The 27,494-nt window shown below is 42.3% G+C and overlaps 1 protein-coding gene across 2 annotated transcripts in view; it reads left to right on the forward strand.

Annotated features, from left to right (window-relative positions):
• The window catches only part of LOC130273580 (tetratricopeptide repeat protein 30A), a 71,176-nt gene that overhangs the window by 41,978 nt on the left and 1,704 nt on the right, over nucleotides 1-27,494 (forward strand). The window contains exons 14-19 of one of the 2 annotated variants that reach the window (XM_056520635.1): nucleotides 1,351-1,561; nucleotides 15,863-15,910; nucleotides 19,083-19,154; nucleotides 20,571-20,674; nucleotides 24,640-24,718; nucleotides 25,171-25,300. In XM_056520635.1, the coding sequence (XP_056376610.1) occupies nucleotides 1,351-1,561; nucleotides 15,863-15,910; nucleotides 19,083-19,154; nucleotides 20,571-20,674; nucleotides 24,640-24,718; nucleotides 25,171-25,300 (644 nt within the window). The remainder of the gene's footprint in view (nucleotides 1-1,350; nucleotides 1,562-15,862; nucleotides 15,911-19,082; nucleotides 19,155-20,570; nucleotides 20,675-24,639; nucleotides 24,719-25,170; nucleotides 25,301-27,494) is intronic. The other variant, XM_056520636.1, reaches the window with a different exon arrangement.

Consider the following 27,494-nt stretch of genomic DNA (forward strand, 5'->3'; position numbering starts at 1 on the left):
GCTGTGATCATTTTCTTCTTCTAGAATGGAGCTCATTGCTATGTTCTCAGCTTTAGTAAACTAACACTATGTAGCAAACAGCAATGCCGGGCTGAAGCCAATATTATTTTATTAATTTAGTAATTTACAGTAATTCCTGAAAAAAGGCAGTGAAGACTATTAATAAAGGCATTTAAGGCCATAACCAAGACAAACTCCACAATACATGCCCAGGAACAATAAACTTTAACAAGTTCTCAGTTTGGTGCAAAAGATATTAGACATCATAAGAGAACAGGTGTATTTGTGGTCTCTGCGGAGTATTAAGGAGGTGGGGGTGGGGGTTAGGATTTATAAAAAAGCCAGATATACCGTATATACTCGAGTATAAGCCGAGTTTTTCAGCAGGATTTTTCGTGCTGAAAACGCCCCCCTCGGCTTATACTCGAGTGAACTCTCAGCCTGTCAATCCCTTCTCAGTGGTCTTCAACCTGCGGACCTCCAGATGTTGCAAAACTACAACTCTCAGCATGCCCAGACAGCCATCGGCTGTCCGGTCATGCTGGGAGTTGTAGTTTTGAAACCTCTGGAGGTCCGCAGGTTGAAGACCACTGCGGCCTACGTCATCATCCAGACCTGCCCTTTAGTTTTCTACTCCCCTCCCCTCGGTGGGAAGGAAGGGTGAGCTGTTCCGGGCCATCTATGCTGCAGGCTGAGTAGAAAACTAAATAGTTGACATGTTTTAGGATTAACAGGCACCAGGACATATATTGTATTGTTGAGACATTTAAGGATCTTTTCACAGTATCCTCTGACTCCACAGCAGGTGGTCTGGATTAAAGGGGTACTCCACCTCTAGACATCTTATCCCCTATCCAAAGGATAGGAGATAAGATGTCTGATTGCGGGGGGTCCTGCCACTGGAACCCCCGTGATCTCTGCTGCGGCACCGCTCCGTGCCTGATGACTAACGATGCGGTGCTGACGTCACGGCCGCCACTCCCATAGACTTGCATAGACCTCCCATAGACTTGCATTGAGGGGGCGTGGCGTGAAGTCACGAGGGGGCGTGACCGTGACATCAAAAGCCTCCTGTGCCGCAGCTGGCATTCTAAACGAACGCTGGGTGCCACAGGGAGATCACGGGGGGTCCCAGCAGCGGGACCCCCGCGATCAGACATCTTATCCCCTATCCTTTGGATAGTGGATAAGATGTCTAGGGGTAGAGTACCCCTTTAAGGGAAAGGGATTGCATTTTTTTGCCAGTAATGCCAGCAAGCATTTAGTTATGTTTTTTAGATAAGCCAGCATTACCAGGACATTTGCCAAATCGTTTATTCAGTTTTAAAAATAATTTTTTATTTTATATAGGTATATTCCTGTCTTAATGGCCCAGGCAAAAATATACTGGAACCTGGAGAACTATCAGATGGTGGAGAAAATCTTCCGTAAATCTGTGGAGTTTTGCAATGAACATGATGTATGGAAGCTGAATGTAGCCCACGTCTTGTTCATGCAGGAAAATAAATACAAGGAGGCTATTGGCTTTTATGAACCCATTGTTAAGAAGCACTATGACAATGTAAGTAGTAGCATTATCAGTACAACCATATTATCACTTTCCAAGGTAGATATTTATTATCCATGCCTCTATAGAGTAGTGCTTATTTCCTATATTATGACAGGTGCATGTGTAAGCTTTGTACTGTAATTGTACTGCCATGCCATGAATTTCTTCTGCCAATCCTTTAGTAAATAATTGTCAGACTTTCAATATGGAAATCTGACTTCTTAAATACCTATATTCCAGCTCAGCAAAGATCACAATATGTGTACACAAATCATAAACACCAAACCCCTTGCTTTACACGCTTTAGCCAAAAACTGCCCTTAGTCACCAAATGCTTGAAATGTGTAAGCAAGTAGGCTGCTTTTTATCATCTGTGCACACTTATTGTGATCTTGATTGAGTCAGAATGAAGTGTGGATATTTTAATGTTCAGACTTGCTGGACTCTTTCCTAGAACATAAAAGCAGATTGATTGGTGTGGACAGATATTACACCTTCTATTTGTACTACTTTAGCACATGACACCCAGAGTACATTAATATTAATGCCTCAAGGCGGTGGAACTGCTGTGTTACCTTACCAGTATGACTTAGGGCCAAACTTGTGAACAGAGTTGAGTTCTAGTATCCTCTAAGTATTTCTGGGTGGTATACCCGTTCATACCTAATACAGTTTTGTTTTTTTTGGTGGGGGGTTTACGATAAGAATTTTTCATATGCCGCAATACCGGTCAGGAGCTGCTGCGGGCAGGTGCAGGCAGTCAAGTGCTGTGCCTGTGGGTCCCGCAAATCCGGCTGCAGCCTCAGACTCTGAAGCAGCAGACTCAGTGGCAGCCCCATCCTCCCCCACCAATCACTCACCAGGGTGGGGCTGCTGCTCCTCCTAACTGTTTCCTCCCGCCATTCCTTCCCCCGCTCAGCCTGCCCTGGACTGCCATCTTTGGCCGCCAACGCCGCCGCCCAGGCCCCTTTCAGTAGGTAAAAATGAAAATCCTCTAGAGCATACACTCGCTGTGCACTATGCTGTACTCCGGCGGTCGGCGATCCTCCCATCTGTGTCTGCAGTCTGCTCTACACTGCTATACACATAGGGATATGTGAAGAGAAGACTGCAGACAGAGCATTGCACCCTAGTGTCTTTTACAGACCTTAGGGTGCAATGCTTTGCAGTCTGCACATATTCTCCCATGTGTAACTGCGGAGACATGGAGTAGAGTTACCAGGCGGCCTAACCGAGACCCCGGTTACCATGGTGAGGACCCCCGACGACCTGACACTATACTGAGGACCCCCCCTGAAATACCTTTAAATACTGTGATATACATTTTTGGTCATACCGCCCAGCACTACTCTAAGTTTTCATCCTTTATTCTGCTCTAGGATGCAGAAGCTGGACTTCTGCCACTAGAGGATACCAGGTGGCTTAACCAGGTGTGGTCCCGGTATAGGTAACTTCTGGCCATACAGCCCCGGCATGAGGCAAGGATGGTGCAGTTGGTCAGCAGCCTGGTGGTAATAGGAGACACAGCACAGTCCAGTGTGGCTTAACAGTCAGTAGCAGAAAGCAGCTTCAATATGTGATGCTGGTCAGCAGCTTTAGATTCAACCCAGCAAGGGTTACGTAGTCTTAAGGTGTAGATGTATCATAGCTATACATGTTTTAGTAGCAAAATGATGAATTGCTGGCTTGATACAGCCACAGGTTCAGTGTTGACAGTCCTGGTCATGCACAGGACAATAATCGTGGGGCACAAGGGTCAGGTAGAGGTAGTGTCAGTTAAATAAGCAAGGTGGACACACTGCACGCCGGCAGGTGCCAGCTGCCAGTGTTAGACTTTCTTTTTCATTAACCCCTTTCACGCTACTCTTTTTCATGTAACATGATATATTCTTAGTTTAGGCTTGGACCATACAGCAACTTTGGATGCGACACAGGTTGCAGTACCAAAGATTTCCATGCCATGCTTCTACGTCACAGCCAATAAAAATTAGTATTGTTCCTTTGCGACCCAGAAATCCCTTATGGATGGATTTATGGAAGACAGTTGAGGCCACTTGTGAGTCACAGTGTGACCTTATTTTGGTTAGGGCTACAAAGATTGTCACATTGTGTCTATCATGCTGACTTGCATCACAACCAAAGTTGCTGTGTAACCCTAGACTTATTAACTAGGTCAGTGCAACATGGCTATTGTTGGCCACACAACCCATGTGACACATGAGGAACCAGTAGCACATATCAAGGAACTGTAAAGATTATGCTAGCCAATTATGTAAATATGGCTACTCCATGACATAGGTCACATGGCCAAAGATTACTGTGTCATGTTCTCTGAATTGTTTAGCTAATGTAAGTCAATGCGAACTGCAATTGGTTACAACCCAACAATCACCAGATTCTGGGACGTGGACACTTGTGGTGCTCAGTATTCTATTTTATTATCTTGACACAGCAGCATGACACAACAGTTGTAACGGTTTGAGTAGTGGATCTGCTGTACCACTGGAAAAAGCAGCACCAGGGAGAAGAGTCTAAGGAGCCACTGGTTTTCACAAAAGCAGGCCGCAAAGCGGGATGGACTTGCTGCGGCAGTTGAACTCCCAGGTTGCTACCCCTGGTGCAACTAACCCACAGTGGTGGGCGAGGTGAGACGTGATACAATTTGGTAAGGAAACTCAGAGTCAGGGTCAGGCAGGAAGGTCAGGGCAGGCATCTAGGTACGTGGTCAGGAAATGTAGAAAAATGGAACATGATATAGACTGGACACTGCAAGGAACGCTTTCTCAATTTCTACAAGGCACAAAGATCTGGCAGATTTCAAGAGGAAGCGCAGACACTTTATAGGGTCAGCACCCGGCAAGGACCAATTACCGGTGCACTGGCCCTTTAAATTCCAGATAGCCGGCGCGCGCGCGCCCTATGTAATGGCTATGTGCACACCGGCTGTCAGAGAAAGCAGAGGAGCCAGGAGCGCAGAGAGGTAAGTAACTGCCAGGTGAATCAGTGCGCCTGCAGCCTGACATGCGAGTCGCCTTGCTGTCTGTCCCTGAAACAGGACAGGGAGACCGGCTGAGAGTGTGCCCGTGGCCAGTATGACCAGCTGCGACGTGACATATAACAGCAATATTTGGCCTTGTAGCCAAAGTTGCCTTGTATCCCAGACCTTATTAAAATCCCTTCACAGGTTTCAGTATTACAATAATAAACAGCAAGGTTGGAGATATGCTAGGACCCTTGATGTTGTCTCACAGGAGTTATACGGAGAAAACAACCTGACATAAAACTCGTCAATAGAACATGACTGCCTGTGTCTGTATTGCATTGAGGAATAAATACTGCTAAAAGTGGCAGCCAGCACTCTGCTGACAGCTCCAAATAGGAAGTATAAATTACACTCAACCATGCACCTTATTTTTACTAAACTCCCATCTGTAAAGTAATTTAGGTGATAACACCTAAGGCTTTGCTATTTATGTAATTTCCTGCAGTTTTTTACAGTGTTTTAAAATTAACTGTGAGATACTCACTGCCATCCTACAAAAGATCTCTGCTATCGCCAGTCAAGCTGTATCACTACAAAAATAATTAAAAAAAAACTTCTAACTTTCACCTGTTTAAAATGTTCCCATACACATAAGTTGAATGGGAATAGACAACCTTCTATCATGTATAGGGGTGTCCCAACCCTACCCCACCAATAGCAGTTGTTAAAGGAAAGAATTATCAGACATGTTGTATTTCAACATGACTGATCCGTTCTTCTCACTGGAGAGGTATCTGGCAGTTGCTTATTTCCCTCTACCCAATAAAAACACATGCAAGCTTGGTTTATGGGGCAGTCGGAAGAAATAGCTTCCATCAGAATTACCATTTAGTCAACAGTAATTTTTTTGTCTCTTTAACCCCTTAAGGACTCAGGGTTTTTCCGTTTTTGCACTTTCGTTTTTTCCTCCTTACCTTTTAAAAATCATAACCCTTTCAATTTTCCACCTAAAAATCCATATTATGGCTTATTTTTTGCGTCACCAATTCTACTTTGCAGTGACATTAGTCATTTTACCCAAAAATGCACGGCGAAACGGAACAAAAAATCATTGTGCGACAAAATCGGAAAAAAAACGCCATTTTGTAACTTTTGGGGCTTCCGTTTCTACGCAGTTCATATTTCGGTAAAAATTACACCTTATCATTATTCTGTAGGTCCATACGGTTAAAATGATACCCTACTTATATAGGTTTGATTTTGTCGCACTTCTGGAAAAAATCATAACTACATGCAGGAAAATTTATACGTTTAAAAATGTCATCTTCTGACCCCTATAACTTTTTTATTTTTCCACGTACAGGGCGGTATGAGGACTCATTTTTTGCGCCGTGATCTGAAGTTTTTATCAGTATGATTTTGTTTTGATCGGACTTTTTGATCACTTTTTATTCATTTTTTTTAATGGTATAAAAAGTGACCAAAATACGCTTTTTTGGACTTTGGAATTTTTTTGCGCGTACGCCATTGACCGTGCGGTTTAATTAATGATATATTTTTATAGTTCGGACATTTACACACGCGGCGATACCACATATGTTTATTTATTTTTTTACACTGTTTTATTTTTTTTATGGGAAAAGGGGGGTGATTCAAACTTTTATTAGGGAAGGGGTTAAATGACCTTTATTAACACTTTTTAAAAAAAAATTTTTTGCAGTGTTATAGGTCCCATAGGGACCTATAACACTGCACACACTGATCTCCTATGCTGATCACTGGCGTGTATTAACACGCCTGTGATCAGCATTATCGGCGCTTGACTGCTCCTGCCTGGATCTCAGGCACGGAGCAGTCATTCGTCGATCGAACACCGAGGAGGCAGGTAAGGGCCCTCCCGATGTCCGATCAGCTGTTCGGGACGCCGCGATTTCACCGCGGCGGTCCCGAACAGCCCGACTGAGCAGCCGGGATACTTTCAGTTTCACTTTAGAAGCGGCGGTCAGCTTTGACCGCCGCTTCTAAAGGGTTAATACCGCACATCGCCGCGATCGGCGATGTGTGCTATTAGCCGCGGGTCCCGGCCGTTGATGAGCGCCGGGACCGAAGCGATATGATGCAGGATCGCGGCGTGATCCCGCTTCATATCGCGGGAGCCGGCGCAGGACGTAAATATACGTCCTGCGTCGTTAAGGGGTTAAAGGGGTACGCCTGTGAAAACCTTTTTTTCTTTTAAATCAACTGGTGGCAGAAAGTTAAACATATTTGTAAATTACTTCTATTAAAAAATCTTAATCCTTCCTGTACTTTTCAGCTGCTGAATACTACAGAAGAAATTATTTTCTTTTTGGAATGCTCTCTGATGACATCACGACCACAGTTCTCTCTGCTGACGTTATTATAATAATAACGCTTTATTTATTGTTGTGGAATTTGAACCCAAGTCCCCAGCACTGCAAGGCAGCAGTGCTAATCACTGAGCCACCATGCTGCCCTTAGCATACATCTGCTATGCATGGTTCCTAAAATGGACAGAGATGTCAGCAGAGAGCACTGTGTTCATGATGTCATCAGTGTTCCAAAAAGTAAGGATTTTCCTCTGTAGCATTCAGCAGCTAATAAGTACTGGAAGGATTAAGATTTTTTATTAGAAGTAATTTACAAATATGTTTAACTTTCTGCCACCAGTTGATTTAAAAGAAAAAAGTTTTCACCGGAGTACCCCTTTAAAGAGGACCTATCAAAACTTTTTCTCAAATAAAAATAAAAAGACAAACGAAAGTCCTACTAGGTAATGAGTGGTGTATGTGATAAAGTAGGTGCTTAATTCAATGGGTGGAACATGTATGGATGTAATGGAAAATAAATAGATAGAAATAAAAATAGCAATAGAACAATAATGCCCTATAATTAGCTAAGCCAGTCCTATATAAAGTATATACTCTGTCTGAGTGGGCTTTGGAAAGAGAGGCACTTATAAGAGAGTTAGAAAACCTGAGAGATATCTCCTGTGCGGAGTGAATTGTGAAGCTGGAGTGATTTGTGTGAGTACTTAAAGTTGCTCATAGAGGGATCACTGCTAGAATTTTAAACAGCCTTTTTCACCTTTTTTTTTCTCTCCACACACAGGTGCTTAAGGGTTAGATTGGTCACACACAGGTGCTTAAATCTTAGTTTGGGACTCAGTCTGAGCGTACTCTGTCTGAGTGGGCTTTGGAAAGAGAGGCACTTGTTAGAGAGTTAGAAAACCTGAGAGATTGAAAGCAAAAGTTTGAGATCGCTGTGAGTATTACTTTGCTTACACTGTAGAGGCACAAGGTCTACAGAGAATGTATTTGTAATATTTACTGTCTGTTTTTGGCTGTTAATCTGTGAAATCCTTATAACTAGTATGGCCTCCATGTTGGAAAATGCAGTCCGGTGTACATCCTGTTTAATGTATGCAATCCTTGAACAGCATTTTGAAGGTGCATATTGTTGTGCGAGATGTGTGCGAGTTGTTCATTTGGAAGCCCAGATCCTGGATCTAGAGGAGCAACTGGCAACACTGAGATGCATTGACAACTTGGAGAGGAGTCTCCTGCTCATTGAGCAAGTACTCTCTGGGGTAGAGGTGGGGGAGGATAGTGGGACGGAGGTGAAGGACAGTCAGGCAGTTAGCTGGGTTACAGTTTGAAAATGGGGTAGAGGGAAAAGTGTCAGGCAGGCTGGTCCTGAACTGGCACCCCCCAAAAAGTTGGCAGATGAGGGGGATGCCATTTCAGAACTAGCAGTACTGTAGCAGGACTCTGTCTCTGACCACCAGGGGAGTGTGTGCTCCAGTAAGGAGGGAAGGAGTAGTGCAGGGCAGGCCAGACAGGTACTGGTAGTGGGGGACTCAATTATTAGGGGGACAAACAGGGCGATCTGTCACAAAGACCGGGATCTCCAAACAGTGTGTTGTCTTCCTGGTGCTTGAGTTTGGAATATTGCGGATCGGGTTGACAGGTTGCTGGGTGGGGCTGGAGAAGACCCAGCAGTCATGGTACATATTGGCACCAATGACAAAGTAAGAGGTAGGTGGAGTGTCCTTAAAAATTATTTCAGGGACTTAGGCCACAAGCTTAAGGCAAGGACCTCCAAGGTAATATTTTCTGAAATATTACCGGTACCATGAGCCACACCAGAGAGGCAGCGGGAGATTAGGGAGATAAACAAGTGGCTCAGAAGCTGGTGTAGGAAGAAGGGGTTTGGATTCATGGAGAACTGGGGCGACTTCGCTGTCGGTTACCGGCTCTACCGTAGGGACGGGCTGCACCTCAATGGACAGGGTGCAGCTGTGCTTGGGGAGAAGATGGCTAGAAGGGTGTAGGAGTGTTTAAACTAGGGACTGGGGGGGGAGGGAACCAACAACATAGAGGGAAAAGATAGTATAGATAGAGAGGGGGGACTTATTAATGTACCTGTGGGTGGAGCGGAGGGAGGGGTTAGAATAGTTAATAGGGATCGGCTTCATAGAAAAAAAAACATACACCATTGAATTGCATGTTTACTAATGCCAGAATTCTGTCCAATAAAACTGACGAACTGGAGTTGATAATGTCTGAGGGGGATTATGACATAGTGTGTATAACAGAGACATGGTTGGACGATAGCTGTGACTGGGCAGTCAACATACAGGATTATAGTCTATTCAGGAATGATCGGACAAAACGGAAAGGGGAGGAGTTTGTCTTTATGTGAAATAGAGTCTGAAGGCCGCACTGCGGGAGGATATATGGGAGGGAAACAATAATGTGGAGTCATTATGGGTAGAAATATATGGAGATTAAAAAAAAAATTCTGATATGGGTTTGCTATAAGCCACCAAACATAATGGAAGAGGCAGAAGATCAATTAATGAGGCAAATAAACAAGGCACAAATCAGAATGATGTGATAATAATGGGGGGGACTTTAACTATCCTGATATAAACTGGGAGACAGAGTCCTGTGAATCTCATAAAGGAAACAGGTTTCTGACTATAGCTAAAGACAGTTATCTGTCCCTAATGGTGCAGGGCCCGACCAGAGGCGGCGCCCTACTAGACTTAATATTGACCAACATACCTGACAGAGTAACTAATGTGCAAGTAGAAGGACACCTAGGAAATAGTGATCATAATATAATACATTATAGCTTGTTCTTCAATAAGGGAATCTCTCAAGGGGCCACAAAAACAATGAACTTTAGGAAAGCAAAGTTTTACCAACTCAGAGAAGCCCTTAACAATATAAAATGGGATAATGTCCTCAAAAACAACAATACTGACACTATATGGTAGGGATCGACTGATTATCGATTTGGCCGATATTATCGTCCGATATTAACGATTTTGGACGTTATCGGTATCGGCAATTACCTTGCCGATAATCCGATAATGCCCCGCAACCCCCACACCGCCCCCACCCCCCCCCCCCCCCCCCCACCACACCGCACCTCCCCGGCCAGAGACCGCCACCGCTGCTGCCCCATTGCCTCCCCCATCCCCGGTCTTATAATTACCCATTCCCGGGGTCCACGCTACTTCTGGCTCCTGCAGCGTCCTGTGTTGCGCTGTGCTGTGCAATGACGAGTGACGTCCCCAAAGCGACGTCACTGTCAGTACGCACAGTGACAGCTCAGGACGCCGCCAGAGCCAGAAGTAGCACGGGCCTCGGGAACAGGTAATTATAAAACCCGAGAATGGAGGAGGCAATGGGGCAGCGGCGGTGATTGGACTAAGGACCGGCAGGGGGAGAGAAGCAGGCGGCAGTGGTATCTGGGCAGAAGATAGGTAGGGGAGGGGCAGCGGTGGTGGGACTCCATTGGACCCCAGGACAGGCAGGGGGAGAGAAGCGGGTGGCGGAGGCGGTCTCTAGCACCGCAAAAGCCGCTGCAGTTCATTGATTTAAAGCGCCCGCTTTAAATCAATAATCTGCAGCGGCGTCGCCGGTGGGGGGGGGGGGGTTTATGGTGTTAAATAGCCGATAACGGAATATCGGTATAAGTTATCGGCCTTAACCTCCACAGATTATCGTATCGGCCCTAAAAAATCCATATCGGTCGATCCCTACTATATGGAAGACTTTTAAAAATATCTTAAACTCTCACTGTAAAATGTATATACCTTATTGAAATTAAAGGGTCAGCAATAAAAGAGAACCAGTATGGATGAATAAAAATGTTAAGGGGCAATACTAAAAGAGGACGGCAGTGAAGAAGCATTAAAAATGTTCTTTAACTATATAAATAGCAAAAAGGTCAAAAATGAAATTGTAGGCACTTTAAAAAATGATGAGGAAGAAATTATAAACGGGGATCAGGAAAAAGAAAATATATTGAACAAATTCTTCTCCACTGTAATCACAGAGGAAAATGAAATGCCAGGTGAAATACAGCGAGATAAGGTAAACTCCCCAGTACAGGTCACCTGTCTAATCCAGGAAGAAGTACAGTGCCGCCTACAAAAAAATTAAAATAGACAAATCACCAGGTCCAGATGGCATTCACCCCTGTGTTCTAATGGAATTAAGTGATGTAATAGACAGACCCCTATTTTTTATATTCAGGGACTGTTCCCTAGGACTGGCGCATGGCAAATGTGGTGCCAATATTTAAAATGGTGACCCCGGGAATTATAGATCTGTTAGTTTAACCTTTGTTGTATGTAAATGGTTTGAGGGTTTTCTAAGAGATGCTATTTTGGAATATCTTGATAAAAATAAATGTATGACTCCATATCAGCATGGCTTTATGAGGGATCGGTCCTGTCAAACTAACCTGATCAGCTTTTATGAAGAGGTCAGCGCCAGACTGGACCAGGGGCAATCGCTGGATGTCATATATCTGGATTTTTTCAAAGCATTTGATACGGTGCCACAAAAAAGGTTGGTGCATAAAATGAGAAGGGTTGGGCTGGGGGAGAATGTGTGTAAGTGGGTAAGTAACTGGCTCAGTAATAGGAAACATAGGGTGGTTATAAATGGTACTTATTCTGATTGGGTGACTGTTACTAGTGGTGTACCACAGGGGTCAGTCTTGGGTCCAGTCCTATTTAATATATTAATTAATGACCTTGTAGAGGGGTTGAATTGTAAAGTAGCAATCTTTGCAGATGATACTAAACTTTGTAAAGCAGTAAACACTATAGAGGACAGTGCACTGTTACAACTGGATCTGGATAGGTTAGAGGTTTGGGCTGGGAAGTGGCAGATGAGGTTCAAGGTTATGCACATGGGGAAGAATAATCCGGGCTGGGATTATGCATTAAATGGGAGCACACTTCCGACTGACGTGGAAAAGAATTTAGGAGTCTTAGTTAATAGTAAATTTAGCTGTAGTGACCAGAGTCGGGCAGCTGCTGCCAAGGCAAATAAAATCATGGGGTGCATCAATAGGGGCATAGATGCCCACGACAAGGAAATAATTCTACTGCTGTACAAATCACTAGTCAGACCACACATAGAATACTGTGTACAGTACTGGGTACCAGTGTACAAGAAAGATATATTGGAGCTGGAGAGGGTTCAAAGACGGGCAACCAGAGTAATACGGGGAATGGGAGGACTACAGTACCCAGAAAGATGATCAGAATTAGGGTTATTTAGATTAGAAAAAAGAAGGCTTAGTGGAGACCTAATAACTATGTATAAATATATCAGGGGGACATATAGAGATCTTTCCCATGATATATTTATACCCAGGACTGTATCTATAACAAGGGGGCACCCTCTACTTTTAGAGGAAAGAAGGTTTCTACACCAGCACAGACAGGGGTTCTTTACTGTAAGAGCAGTGAGACTGTGGAATTCTCTGCCACAAAAGGTGGTCATGGTGAACTCTGTAAAAGAGTTCAAAAGGGGTCTGGATGCATTTTTGGAGAATAATAACATCACTGGTTATGTATACTAGATTTATAGGGACAGAACGTTGATCCAGGGAATAATTTTGACTGCCATATTTGGAGTCGGGAAGGAATTTTTACCTCTAGTATGAGGGTTTTTTGCCTTCCTCTGGATCAACTTAGTAGGGACTCATTAAGGCAGGGGTGTCAAACTCAAATTCATCGGGGGCCGCATCAGCAGTTTGGTCACCCTCAAAGGGCCGGTTGTATCTGTAGGACCCCTCACCCCCCACATACCGTATATGCCGGCGTATAAGACTACTGGGTGTATAAGACGACCCCCAACTTTTACAGTTAAAATGTAGAGTTCGGGATATACTCGCCATATAAGACTACCCCTCCTACCGCAATGTACAGTACCTTGTAGTTCCCCCCACATTAGGTAGGCAGCATGTTCCCCCACATTAGTTGGCAGCATGTTCCCCCACATTAGGTTGGCAGTATAGTTCCCCCCACATTAGGTAGGCAGCATGTTCCCCCACATTAGTTGGCAGTATAGTTCCCCCCACATTAGGTTGGCAGTATAGTTCCCCCCACATTAGGTTGGCAGTATAGTTCCCCCCACATTAGGTAGGCAGTATAGTTCCCCCCACATTAGGTTGGCAGTATAGTTCCCCCCACATTAGGTTGGCAGTATAGTTCCCCCCACATTAGGTTGGCAGTATAGTTCCCCCACATTAGGTTGGCAGTATAGTTCCCCCCCCACATTAGGTTGGCAGTATAGTTCCCCCCCACATTAGGTTGGCAGTATAGTTCCCCCCCACATTAGGTTGGCAGTATAGTTCCCCCCCACATTAGGTTGGCAGTATAGTTCCCCCCACATTAGGTTGGCAGTACAATTCCCCCCCCCCACATTAGGTTGGCAGTATAGTTCCCCCCCCCCCCCCACATTAGGTTGGCAGTATAGTTCCCCCCACATTAGGTAGGCAGTATAGTTCCCCCCACATTAGGTTGGCAGTATAGTTCCCCCCACATTAGGTTGGCAGTATAGTTCCCCCCACATTAGGTTGGCAGTATAGTTCCCCCAACATTAGGTTGGTAGTATAGTTCCCCCCACATTAGGTTGGCAGTATAGTTCCCCCCACATTAGGTAGGCAGTATAGTTCCCCCCACATTAGGTTGGCAGTATGTTCCCCCACATTAGGTTGGCAGTATAGTTCCCCCCACATTAGGTTGGCAGTATAGTTCCCCCCCACATTAGGTAGGCAGTATAGTTCCCCCCACATTAGGTAGGCAGTATAGTTCCCCCCACATTAGGTATGCAGCATGTTCCCCCACATTAGTTGCCAGCATGTTCCCCCACATTAGTTGGTAGTATAGTTCCCCCCACATTAGGTTGGCAGCACCCCCCCCCCCCCTCCCTCCCCACAGACATACAGCCTCCAGCCATATACAGTGTATGGCTGGAGGCTGTATGTCTGTGTGCTGCCCCCACTGTGATCCGGTCACCGCTCCTCCGGCCCGGGGTCACATCTACTGCTATGGCCTATGGACCATAGCAGTAGGTGCCAGGACCGGTCGAACGGTGACCAGAACGCTGAAGAAGATAACACGCCGCCGGTCACTTACCAGGGCCTGCGCGCGTCCTCCTGCGATGATCCTGCCATCCTCCTGTTCCTCCCGCGTCTCTATGGTTGTACGCATGGGACGTCACTGACGTACAACCATAGAGGCGGAGGACCAGGAGGACCGAAGGAAGGATCGCCGCGCATGCGCTGAAGAGGCGGCTTTCTTTTTTTTTTTAAAGCGAGATTAAAGGTGAAGGCTGGCGGCCGTCGGGGGGCCACATGACGAGGTCTGGCGTGCCGGATTCGGCTCGCGGGCCGGGTGTTTGACACCCCTGCATTAAGGATATAGGTTGAACTTGATGGACTCTGGACTTTTTTCAACCTTATGAACTATGTTATTAAAGCAAGTGAAAGTATGCAGATGGAAAAAGCACTAGTTGCAGGGCCCTTCCAGATGTGCTAAGAGATAATAATAATAATAATTAATAATACATGTACAACTCCAAAAAAACAAGATAAAAAAATCAATAAAAGATTATAAAAAAAAATTTGGGGGATAGATTGTTCATACCAACAAGTTAAAAGGCTATATAAGGTGGAAAGCCATAATAAACATAGTCCGTGTTTTAAATAGACTCTACTTAGCAACCGTGGATAATAAACACGTTCAGTGTGTAAATGCTGCTTGTCCGATATTGATAACTGTCAAAGATTGTAACAACAGTGCTGCCAGCGAGCAGGCCACTGGAAAAGAGAAGGGAAAAATCTCAACAATCCAGTAGCTGTCCCTTGTCACTCTCGCACTTACCCTTAGAGGCTAACAGCACAGACGCCTAGTCGCTCTTCTCTCCGAGGGTCGTCCGCGAACCTGGGGAGGGAGTGGTCTGTTGCTGGCTTACATATTGGTAGGCTGGTAGAACTGTCAGCCTCCTCCTCATATGCTGGATCTGCGCTGCAGGCGTGCCAGGATGCAGAAGTTTGTTTAATTTGCAAAAACTTGTTGGGCTGTCTAAAATCTTGTATATTTACAAGGTGTACAGGAAGGCCAGGTGCGTTTTGGGGAGACAAGTCTCCTTTTTCAATAGCGGAGACTTGTTCTTGCTAAAAGGGATTTACAAAACAGGGGAATTCACTTAGAAATATATTCCAATGTGCATCGAATCAACAAAACGCAAATCAAGCAAACACTTTCCTTAACTTATACCAATAGTCTTAACTTTAATTCTTACATATTATTCACCAGCCTAGCAATATGATTTCCCTGTGTAATATACAGCCTAGCTAAAGGAGGAGGACACAACTTGTAAGGGGCTAATCTGCTAGAGGAGGACACAGCTGCTTGTAAAGAGTCTTCTATTTGAGGACCTGCTACAGGGTTATTCTGCTAGAGAAGGACACTTCTGCTTCCAAAGGATTATAAAAAGTCATTATACATTGGTTACTTTTCCTCACTGACACATTTTCACCCTACTAGGCCTATAGCCATCACTCCACGCAACACAACACAGCATTATCCAGTCAAGAAGTGTGAATAATTTACATTGAGAGGTGTGTATACTACCTGACTGTATAATCCCACCCATCACCAGTCACTCCGATTAAAAGTAAGTTCACAACATCTGACTGTTTCCCCCGAATTGTCAAACAAACTTCATATTTTGGGAACAGGTGGGGCATATGAAGAAACTGCAAAAAGGTGTATGATCAGGGTACCCTAAGCTATTTATTGACACAGTTCCTCTTTAATGTAATACTGCAGTTTTTTCCTTAACATTGATATTTAACAATAAAATAACAATTAGATTCTTACTAAATAGTTTATAAACTAAACGTTCATGATAAATTTTGACAAATGCTCTATTCCCTCGCTGTTTACTGAAGCGTACATCTCTGCATCGTTTTTCTCCTGTGTGTCTTAGCTGGGACAGTGTAACATTGAAGAATGTCCTTGCAAGAGAAAAGTTTCGGTAAACTGAGCATTTGTCTCTCTTGTCTTTTTTATGCATTTATTCCATTGCTTTGGTTGCATGGAGTTTCTGAGTGCTTGCCTCTTTATAGTGTGTTGCTGTGCCTCCAATCTGCAGTTTTCACTGTGTATCCTACCTTAGTGCCATCCATTATCAGTCTTTATATTGTTACAACATACAGTGACATCTATATGTAATGCAGTATGAGGGAAAAGCAGATTAGTAAATTACTTCTATTTAAAAATCTTAATCCTTCTAGTACTTATCAGATGCTGGACGCTCCAGAGGAAGTTCTTTTCTTTTTGAATTTCCTTTCAGTCTGACCACAGTGCTCTCTGCTGACACCTTTGTCCATTTCAGGAACTGTCCAGAGCTGGAGAGGTTTGCTATGGGGATTTGCTCTTGCTCTGGACAGTTTCTGACATGGACAGAGGTGGCAGCAGAGAGCAATGTGGTCAGACTAGAAAGGAAATTAAAAAAAAGGACTTCCCTTGGAACATACAGCAGCTGATAAGTACTGGAAGGATTACGATTTTCATATAGAAGTAATTTACAAATCTGGGTAACTTTCTCGTGGAGAGCTGCGGTGAACCTTTTCGTCATGTCCCTTATGTCCCGCTCTGTTATGTGATGCCGAAATAAAGGATTTTGTTTTTATCTTCCGGAGGGTGAGTGCCACGTTACCATTTCTATACATTGCATAAAATCACAGTCTAATGTTAAAGAGGCAGATCAGAACGTCTCAAGTGCCACATTGAGAAAATGAACTCTGCTCTGCCTCTTTGGCACTTGGCTAAGACATTAAAAGGTGATTTTATAAGTTTGGCCACCACCATCAGCTCCAGGGAAGGTACAGTTTGCTTTTATACCCTTAAAGCTATCCAATGGTTTCTGCAGCTCATAGCAGCAAGTACAGCTGATAGATTCATTGTTCAGTCATGTAAATGATCTACATTAGTTGCATACTATGGAAGCACCTCCTGACATACACCAACATGTCCATAGATTTTCAGTTTGTCCCTTTGGCATATGTTTTTCCAGTATTTTATAAACTTTAATGAGTACCGTCTTTGTGTCGCTTTTCTATACAAGAGGATCTTGCAAAAAAGTATTGTATGCACTACAGCAGTACATCTTCTTACACTCCTGTTCAATGACAATACGTAACTGTATAGGCCTACAGATGCGTACATGAGAAGTGTATGGTTGGCAGAACTGTTCAAATGTGATCACCAGTTATGGTGGCATGGTTATAGCCCAGGAGGAAAGACTGTGCATGTTGGACTCCCATAGGCCTGATCCTTCTTTTTCCAAATAGCAAAGCTTAGGAGTAAGGCTGCCCCCATACAAATCTCCACTGATATCAATCTATTGTATAGTGTGCTTGAATCACGGTTCTGCCTGATACTTTCCCATTTACTCTATAAATTTACTTGTTTGAACAAAAATAATTTATAAAAACAAACGCAGAAAATCGGACAATTCCTAAAAAATGAAGCTTTAAGAAACAACCTTAAAGGGGTTCTCCCTTGTTTATACTGTTTTTTGTTATTATGTTTGTGTGTTATGTGTGTATGAGTATGTGTTTTTTTATGTGTGTTGTGATTATGTGTATATATATATTTTCTTACCTTTTGTGAAGATCCGGAAGCTGGCCCCTTTTTCTTCCAGCGGCTTGCTGTGTAACCTCGGCCTCCGCCATGTTGTGTTCGGTAAGTGGGATGTCGGGGGGTGTGTTCTTGCTTCTGTCCTTCCTATCTTCTGACGTCCGAGGCGAATCTTTTCTTCCTGTTTCTTCCGTGGCTCAGCGACGAATCTGCGGCCTCTTCCGGCCTCTTTTTTTTTACCAATAAAGTTTTTTGTCTAATTGACAAACTCTGCGCATGCGCGAGTACGCAAGTACTAACAGCGTAGCGTACGTTAGGTCTACGCTAATAGCGTAGCTTCGCGCAAGCGCAGACAGTTTGTCAATTAGACATAAAAAAATGTATTGGTAAAAAAAATAAAAATACCTGCGCATGCGCCGGAAGAGGCCGCAGATTCGTCGCTGAGCCACGGAAGAAACAGGAAGAAAAGATTCGCCTGGGACATCAGAAGATAGGAAGGACAGAAGCAAGAACACCACCCCCCCCCCCCCCCCCCCGACATCCCACTTACCGAACACAACATGGCGGAGGCCGAGGTTACACAGCAAGCCGCTGGAAGAAAAAGGGGCCAGCTTCCTTATCTTCACAAAAGGTAAGAAAATACATATATACATAATCACAACACACATAAAAAAAACACATACTTATACACACATAACACACAAACATAATAACAAAAAACTGTATAAACAAGGGAGAACCCCTTTAAGAGTTATCTGGCTCTTTAAAATGAATGGCCTATCCATATCAGATCGGTGGGGGGTATGACACTTGGTTTGAGATCCCATGGTATATGTAAACATAGAAGAGGCTGCGGCACTTGTATGGTATCACAATCTCTTTGAGCAGATAATTGGCATTGGTGCCTGGTGTACGTTTTTTGGCAATTTTCTCTTAAAATATTACTTTCTGCCTCCTCCACATATCATAAAATATGTATACATTCTAATGGCTTTCCTGGAAAAGAAAATTATGCATATTTGATATTTCAACACAATTTTATTTACAGCTTTAACATTTTCCATGTACATGAACAGTGATAATGTCTTCTGTGCTGCAATAAAGCTTAACGGACTGGACACCATTACAGCTTGATCACTAGTATATTACCTTTTAGTTATGTATACAAGAGGGAAACAACATAATTGTCTAGCTTATGCAGTCGCTTGTGTTTTTTCATACGTGACCTCAATAGTCTTATGTTGATATATGGAACAATATAAAACATTACGCAGAGGTTATGTAGAACTTAGGAAGTCTAATGTGTAAAGTACTGTACTCGATGCATGGGCTTTTAATGTTTGCATTTATAAGTATACAGTATGCTTAATGTTGGCAATGTGTGTGAGATTTTATTTGCAACCACTTTGGGAATCCTGCTTTTTCCAACACCTTCATCCATTAAGTGACTCAATAGTTACTCTTCCATTATTCAGAATTAAATTACATCGGAATATAAGTAATGTATACTTATCAAAGCTTTTGTGCTGATCAAAAAGTAATAATGACATCTGTCTATTTTACAGATTCTAAATGTCAGTGCCATTGTCCTTGCAAATCTCTGTGTGTCTTACATCATGACAAGCCAAAATGACCTGGTAAGTATGTTCTATTGAGAGATTTATCTACTTTGGGAGACCTAGTCTATTTAGTTATTATAATAAATTATTTTTAATATATCTTAAAGGGGTACTCCGGTGGAAAACTATTTTTTTTTTATATCAGCTGGTGCCAGAAAGTTAAACAGATTTATAAATTACTTCCATAAAAAAATCCTAATCCTTCCAGTACTTATCAGCTGCTGTATGTGCCAGAGGAAGTCTTTTTTTTTTTGTTTCTTTCCTGTCTGACCACAGTGCTCTCTGCTGACACCTCTGTCCATTTTAGGGACTGTCCAGAGCAGGAGCAAATCCCCATAGCAAACATATGCTGCTTTGGACAGTTCCTGATATGGACAGAGGTGTCAGCAGAGAGCACTATGGACAGACAGAAAAGAAATTCGAAAAGAACATCCTGTGGAGCATACAGCAGCTGATAAGTACTGGAAGGGTTAATATTTTTAAATAGAAGTCATTTACAAATCAGTTTAACTTTCTGGCACCAATTGATTTTAAAAACAAATGTTTTCCACTGGAGTACCCCTTTAAACCTTGTAATATATGTTATAAACAAACTAGGTGTCAAAAAAGAAAACTGCCAACAAGCTACAGCCTGTGCTGTTTTTGGATTTATTATTGTGCATTTCTGTGGCTAATGGCACAAGTATTATACACAGTTTCACTGTAGTAATATGTTTTCTACTCTGCATGTAGTGTGTACAGGGAGTCATTTATTATTACAACAAAACTGATAGGAGGAGAGCCACTGACCGTAGGGCTGTTCTTCTAGAGCTCAACCTACACTTCATATTCAGACAGATGACTGAAAGCTTACTAAATGGGCTGCTATATAGCAAGCACTCTCTTTGGGCATTTTATCAAAGATTGTTTAATGTACCTCTCATTACAGACCATCTCTCAACAGAACAGTCAGTCGGCACTGTCGTAATTTACACTATGCGTTCTTTGGACATTGATCGTCACGCTCCTCCATCTCAATCCTTGCCAGTTATGGTGGTGCTCAGTTATCAGTGACTCTGTGCACCCACGTACATTGTAGAAATACAAGGACTTGAAAGATGGCACTCACCCCGTGGCGTAATATATTCTTATTTTATTCAGTCAGCATGGGTCTCGGACACAATGGCGACGGGCTGTTTCACGCCACACAGGGCGCTTCCTCGTGACCTCAGGTCATGAGTAAGCGCCCTGTGTGGTGTCAAATGGCCTGTGGGCCATTGTGTCTGAGACCCATGCTGACTGAATAAAATAAGAATATATTACGCCACGGGGTGAGTGCCATCTTTCAAGTCTTGCATCTCTCATTACAGATATTTGTAAGATTAGTTCCAATGCAAATTACAAACATTGGGGAGAATAGCAGTCACCAACCATAACTTTCATTTGTCCAACTAGGCTGAAGAATTTATGAGGAAGATTGAAAAGGAAGAAGAGCAGATTGCTTATGACTACCCAGATAAGAAAATTTATCATCTTTGTATTGTTAACTTAGTTATTGGGTAAGTGAACTTGAAGTGCATACCCTTAATATACATTTTTCTTATTTTTTGGTGATAGTTAAAACAATAAATAACTTCTGTACAGCACTAAAAACAACACGTTTCATGTCCACAACGGACCCTTCGTCAGGTATGTGCTTGTGGGACAGGACAATAGTTCAGACTTCAATATATTTGTGAAGAGGTAGCAGCACTCACGGACCATATAATAACCTTATCAAGGCTGGCATTACAGTGTATAAGGTTCAGGATATACTGGTTATTATATGGATGCCAGATACACCCACTGAGATAAGGATATTAGATATTGGCCATGCTGACCTCTTTATTTAGTCTCTCATCACATGATTATTGGTCCGCTATATCTCTACATATCCGCCATACTATACTGTATCATAGGCAGCCGCCTAGAGTGCACTCTTGAGGGGGGCTCTGCTCTGCAGGCTTCAAGAAACGTAGCCAGCCAGCATCAGAGCCACCCGCTCATAGCCAATACCACTCAACCCCCCCCAGTATCATAATAATTGCCTTCTTCAAGCCTGTCAGAGGAGCGCTGTACACAGGCACAATAACTCTGGTCAGGTATGACCAGCATCCCGACAGCACGGACAATAAATACATTCCCCAGCTTCCCCCCCACCACCACCATAATAAGTAGCATTCTTCAGTCTGCAAGAGGAGCGCAGCGCAGCTAATCCCTGAGGTCCCTGCAGAGTCCCAACTTCGGAGGTTTGTTACAGTGTGTCACCCTTGTAGTAGGGTGATTACATGAGGGGGAGGTTTGTTACATAGTGTCACCCCAGTAGTAAGGAGATTGCATAAGGAGGAGGTTTGTTACAGTGTGTCACCCCAGTAGTAAGGAGATTACATAAGGAAGACGTTTGTTACAGTGTGTCACCCCAGTAATAAGGAGATTACATGAGGAAGAGGTTTGTTACAGTGTGTCACCCCAGTAGTAAGGAGATCACATGAGAAGGAGGTTTGTGACAGTCTATCATCCCAGTAGTAAGGAGATTACATAAGGAGGAGGTTTGTTACAGTGTGTCACCCCAGTAGTAAGGAGATTACATGGGGAGGAGGTATGTTACAGTGTGTCACCCCAGTAGCAAGATTATTACATTAGGAGGAGGTTTGTTACAGTGTGTCACCCCAGTAGTATGGAGATTACATGGGGAGGAGGTTTGTTACAGTGTGTCACCCCAGTAGCAAGATGATTACATTAGGAGGAGGTTGGTTACAGTGTGTCACCCCAGTAGTATGGAGATTACATGGGGAGGAGGTTTGTTACAGTGTGTCACCCCAGTAGTAAGATGTTTACATTAGGAGGAGGTTGGTTACAGTGTGTCACCCCAGTAGTAAGGAGATAACATAAGAAGGAGGTTTGTTACAGTGGGTCACCCCAGTAGTAAGGTGGGATGTGTTAAAGGGTGGACATAATGGGCGGGGTCAAAATTAGCTTTTGCCTAGGGTGGCTAAAATCCTGGCCCTGTGCCACAAGCACCTACCTGACAAAGGGTCTGTTGCAGACCAGAAACGCTTAGTTTTTAGTGCTGTACAAAAGTTATTTATTGTTTTAATTATTACGAATAAATGTACTCTTAGTTATATCTTAGTCTGGGACCAATAGAGTACACACACAGTTCCACACCTTGCGTATGTGAATATGAACAGGGAGAAGCAGCACACACGAGATCCATTTTTTTCTACCTGGATTGTGCTTTCTATACCTGACCTTGTCCTAAGGCCCAGGAGGACCGTCTGGCTGCTGACCTGATACGCTTGCTGAGAGTAGTTCTCTTAGCACAACACCATATGGTAAAGCAATACTTTTTGTTTGACCTGTCCTTCACTCACACAGTGTCATGCTAGGAGCACACTTCACTTTTTTCTCTTTTTTTCGATATTGAATGTTCTCTAGAAAATGTGTTCCTGCAGAAGCAAACAATCTATTCTATATCATAAATGCATGTATTGTTATACACAAAAATAATCTGCATATTATTCTCCCCAATGTTGTATGCCTCCAGAAAAGACATCTGCAGCTTTATAAAGAAAAAAAAAAAAAAAAATATATATATATATATATATATATATATACATTTATGTTTTATAAACCATACCATATCATGCAACACTAACCCAGCAAATGGTCTATATTAATTGATTTAAAGGGGCACTCCACTGGAAAACATTTTCTTTCAACTGGTGCCAGAAAGTTAAACAGATTTGTAAATTACTTCTATAAAAAAAAAATCCCAATCCTTTCAGTACTTTTCAGCTGCTGTATACTAAAGAGAAAGTTCTTTCCTTTTTGAATTTCTTTTCTGTCTGACAACATGCTCTCTGCTGACACCTCTGTCCATGTCAGAAACTGTCCAGAGCAAGTGTGGTTTGTTTTGGGGATTTTCTCCTACCCTGGACAATTCCTAAAATGCCAGCCGCTTTACCGGAATCGCTTCTATCCACGAGCAGACGGGCACCCTCCTCTGAGCCGGATACCTCCGTGCCCATCGGACACATTAGATCTACAGTCTATTTCGGATACAATATATCTAACAGTGCATCACACTGTAGCTATGAACTGAGGACTTGTACTGTCTGATTGAATGCATCATTTCCCTTAATTTGCGCATCGCATATTGTCCATAGTTTGCATTAGACTATATGTTCCCATATTTATTTTTATTTATTTTTTATCTATTTTTCATCTATTTTTATTCATTGTTTTTGTGCTTTTATTTTTAAGCTCCTGTGCCTGATGCTTGGGCCCCGCTAAGGCACTTGGAAGCCCTCTCTTTTACATCCTTTACCACTAACTAATAAATTAGTATTATTTTATTGGATCCCATCTCCTTTTGTCTTTCTTTATATTCTTTCACCTAGTTACCCTAGAGGGCTGGTTATCAATTGATATATATCAATTATTGCATTTTACTATATTGTATTAGGCCTTTCTGGGTGAAGGCATCACCTTTAACCGCAGGTTAACTTTCCCATTGTCCAAGTGAGCTGCACAATTTTCTCTTTCAATTCCTAAAATGGACAGAGGTGTCAGCAGAGAGCACTGTGGTCAGATAGAAAAGAAATTCAAAAAGAAAACAACTTCCTTTGTAGGATATAGCAGCTGAAAAGTACTGAAAGGATTGGGATTTTTTTAATAGAAGTAATTTACAAATCAAAAAAAAAAAAAGAAAAAATTGCCAGCACACCAACCTAATACACAGGTGCCTGCTGCTGTGGCAAATACAAAATGTACAAAAAAGAAAGTTGCAACAGCACTCTAGATCAAAAACTGGAGGCTCTTAGCACACTTTATGATCAAAATGTGTCCCCCCATCCACCACGCGGAGGTGGCCTCATATCGGATGGGACCCTAACATGATAACTCACCTCTGCTGTGTATATAGCCTCTGACTGTGTGACATGTTGGATCAGCCATTGACTAAACCACCTCCAGTCTGAGAGGGTGGGGTGCATGGCTAAAGAGGGTGCTACACCCCCCAACTTACAAAGAAAAAATAGCCAGCACAACAACCTAATACACAGGTGCCCGCTGCTGTGGCAAATACAAAATGTACAAAAAAGAAAGTTGCAACAGCACTCTAGATCAAAAACTGGAGGCTCTTAGCGCACTTTTTGATCAAAATGTGTCCCCCCATACACCACGCGGAGGTGGCCTCATATCGGATGGGACCCTAACATGATAACTCACCTCTGCTGTGCATATAGCCTCTGACTCGGACACATTTTGATCAAAAAGTGTGCTAAGAGCCTCCAGTTTTTGATCTAGAGTAATTTACAAATCTGTTTAACTTTTGGACACCAATTGATTTAAAGGAAAATGTTTCGGACACCAATTGATTTTAAAGAACACTTTATTTATGCTCCTTGCAAAGCTTCCCTCTGCATCTGATATTTTTAGAATGCTTACTAGTGATTTATTTATGCTTTCTGTTTTTTCCCAGAACTCTTTACTGTGCCAAAGGGAATTATGAATTTGGCATATCACGAGTTATCAAAAGCTTGGAGCCATACAACAAAAAGGCAAGTCTGAACATCGAAACTAGACCACCGAGGTTTAGGCTTTTAGGATATTAAAACATTGTACCTCTTTACAAGTATCTTTGTGTCATACATGTAAGAAATGGATTATGACCTCCTATCTGTCATTCTTTTACGGAAGTGCCATGAGAGAATTTCTGACAAGATTCAGATTCTGCTGAAAGAATTCTATTGGCAGAATCTTCCCAGAAAAGCCCATTAGTCAATAGACTTTGATGTCTTGTGCTTATTTCCTCAATAATATTTGCTGATTCCGAGCGGCGCTTCACAGCAACATGAGTATTTGCTCTCACATTGTATTTGCTTTTTATTTACTACCATCTTCGGTGAACCAAGTACCTGTACGTTTCTCTCTATAACATTCAACAAAATTGCATATAAGACCTGGGTGGAATACAATTTTTTTTAAACAATATCTCTTGATTTGGTTTCAGCTTGGAACGGACACTTGGTATTATGCAAAGAGGTGCTTCCTATCCTTACTGGAAAACATGTCAAAGCACATGATCATGCTCCAGGACACCGTCATTTATGAATGTATTCAGTTTTTGGAACATTGTGAAAGTAAGTTTTAAAAGTTTGTGTCAGGGCTGCATAGGTGAACAAATATTATTATGTAGCCGGCATATGTTTATTTTATCTGTTCTGACTGAAGCATATCTTAGAGATAGGAATAGGCCTGACACATAAAACTTGCATCTACATGATGCTACACCCACCACTTTTTATATAGGAGGTCAATAATGAGCCCACTTGCACAAGTCTATTTCTATTTAGAGATGATGCTGCAGGGAGGTGTGTTATGGGACCTTTCCCAGCTTTCCGACAGGGATAAAGCTAGGTTTTTCGTAACTTGGGCCAAACATTCAGTTTAGTGCCATTCTTCCACAGTCTACAGAAGTCTCTGTATGTTGACATACATGGATTTTCAGTTCAGATGCCCTGGCACAACTGCACCTTGGCAGCCCTACTCTTGTCTGCTGCTAAAATAGTAGTATGTATCCTCATTATTACAAAACTTTATTATTAATTTATGACACTGGTATGAATGACATCCTGAACCTAGTACCTGGGGCACATGTCCTGTGAGTCCCTCTTATACCCTTGGCTCAAGCATACAGCTTTCCAGTTCTCTCACCAGCTTATGTACAGTTATATACCTGTAGTGATATGTCAGGATAAAATAATCATTATGTCTGTTTATAAACAATTAATTAAAACCAAAGATAACAAAGATCTTTTTAGTCTCCTGTTGTATAAAAAAAATATATATATACAGTGCGGCAGGTCTATGAAGCGAGCTCCCAACTCTCACATTGATAAAGCCTGGCTGAACAAGGCTTTATCAATCGAGTGCCGAGCACACAGATCAATGTAGCTCAATGGAACTATGTTGATCTGTATGATAATGATGACTAATAAAAGTAAAAAAAAAAAAAAAATTAACCCCTTCCTTATTAAATGTTTAAAGCACCCTTCTTTTCCAAAATTCCTTTTAAAAACATAATAAAAATAAACATATGTGGTATCGCTGCATGGGTAAATGTCCGAACTATAAAAATGTAACATTAATTAAACCGCACGGTCAATGGCGTATACGTAAATAAATATTGTGTATTTTTGGTCACTTTGAATACTCTAAAAAAATATATTAAAACCGATCGAAAAGTCCCATCAAAACAAAAATGGTACCGATGAAAACTTGATGCCCTCATACTGCCCTATATTTGGAAAAATAAAAAAGTTATAGGGGTCAGAAGAAGAAATTTTAAACCTACAAATTTTCATGCATAAAGTTATAATTTTTTAACAGAAGTAAAACAAAATTAAACCTATTATAAACGTATGGACCTACACAATAAAGATAAGGTGTCATTTTTACCGAAAAGTGTGCTGCGTAGAAACAAAAGCCCCCAAAAGCTACAAAATGACGTTTTTTTATTTAGCCCCACAAATATTTTTTTTCTGGTTTCGCCATAGATTTTGTGGTAAAATTATTGATGACATTACAAAGTAAAATTGGTGGTGCAAAAAACAAGCCCTCATATGAGTTTGTAGGTGGAAAATTTAAAGCGTTTTGGTTTTTAGAAAGTGAGGAGGAAAAACGAAAGTGCAAAAATGAAAAAACCTGTGGTCCTTAAGGGGTTAACACAGATACTTTATACAAATTCAGCACAGAGAAATATAAAAATAGGTGGATATCTGTAAACATTTATAATTCTACAAAAAGACCGCAAAGTGTACTTGTTGACAATATAAAATACCAAAATGAAGGCTAGTTTAAAAAGTACATGATGCTATAATGGAGTATTGGACCCTAAAGTCCCATTGTTAAAAATATAATATGTAAAGGAAAAAAAATAGACGCATAAATATACCTCACAGATGAAACAATATATGAAAGCCAATTCTAAATAAATGCTGGAAAGGCAAGCTAAAAAGCAATATGGATGTCTGTTCCAAACAAGATTAAGAGAAGCAGCTATAGTGAGCAAAATAAGGAGGAAACCAGACCAAAAATATAAACAGAAGTCCACAAGTAGTACAGAGATTCATTCTTCCCGGGGAGAGCGTCCTGAAGTGTGTGCAGTGCAAGCAATAGCGCGTCTGGCAAGCCAACTGGAGACGCTCGCTTATGACAGGGAGAAACCATCACATAACTTCCAGTCCGGCCGTTGCTAGGTTAACAGGGACACTAAGCATATGAGGTTCAGAGTGCCGGCACAGCGGAGTTACGTGTCTGCAGGGAAAGAGTACA

The sequence above is a fragment of the Hyla sarda genome, chromosome 5 (assembly GCF_029499605.1).
Source record: "Hyla sarda isolate aHylSar1 chromosome 5, aHylSar1.hap1, whole genome shotgun sequence".
Classification (NCBI taxonomy): Eukaryota; Metazoa; Chordata; class Amphibia; order Anura; family Hylidae; genus Hyla; species Hyla sarda.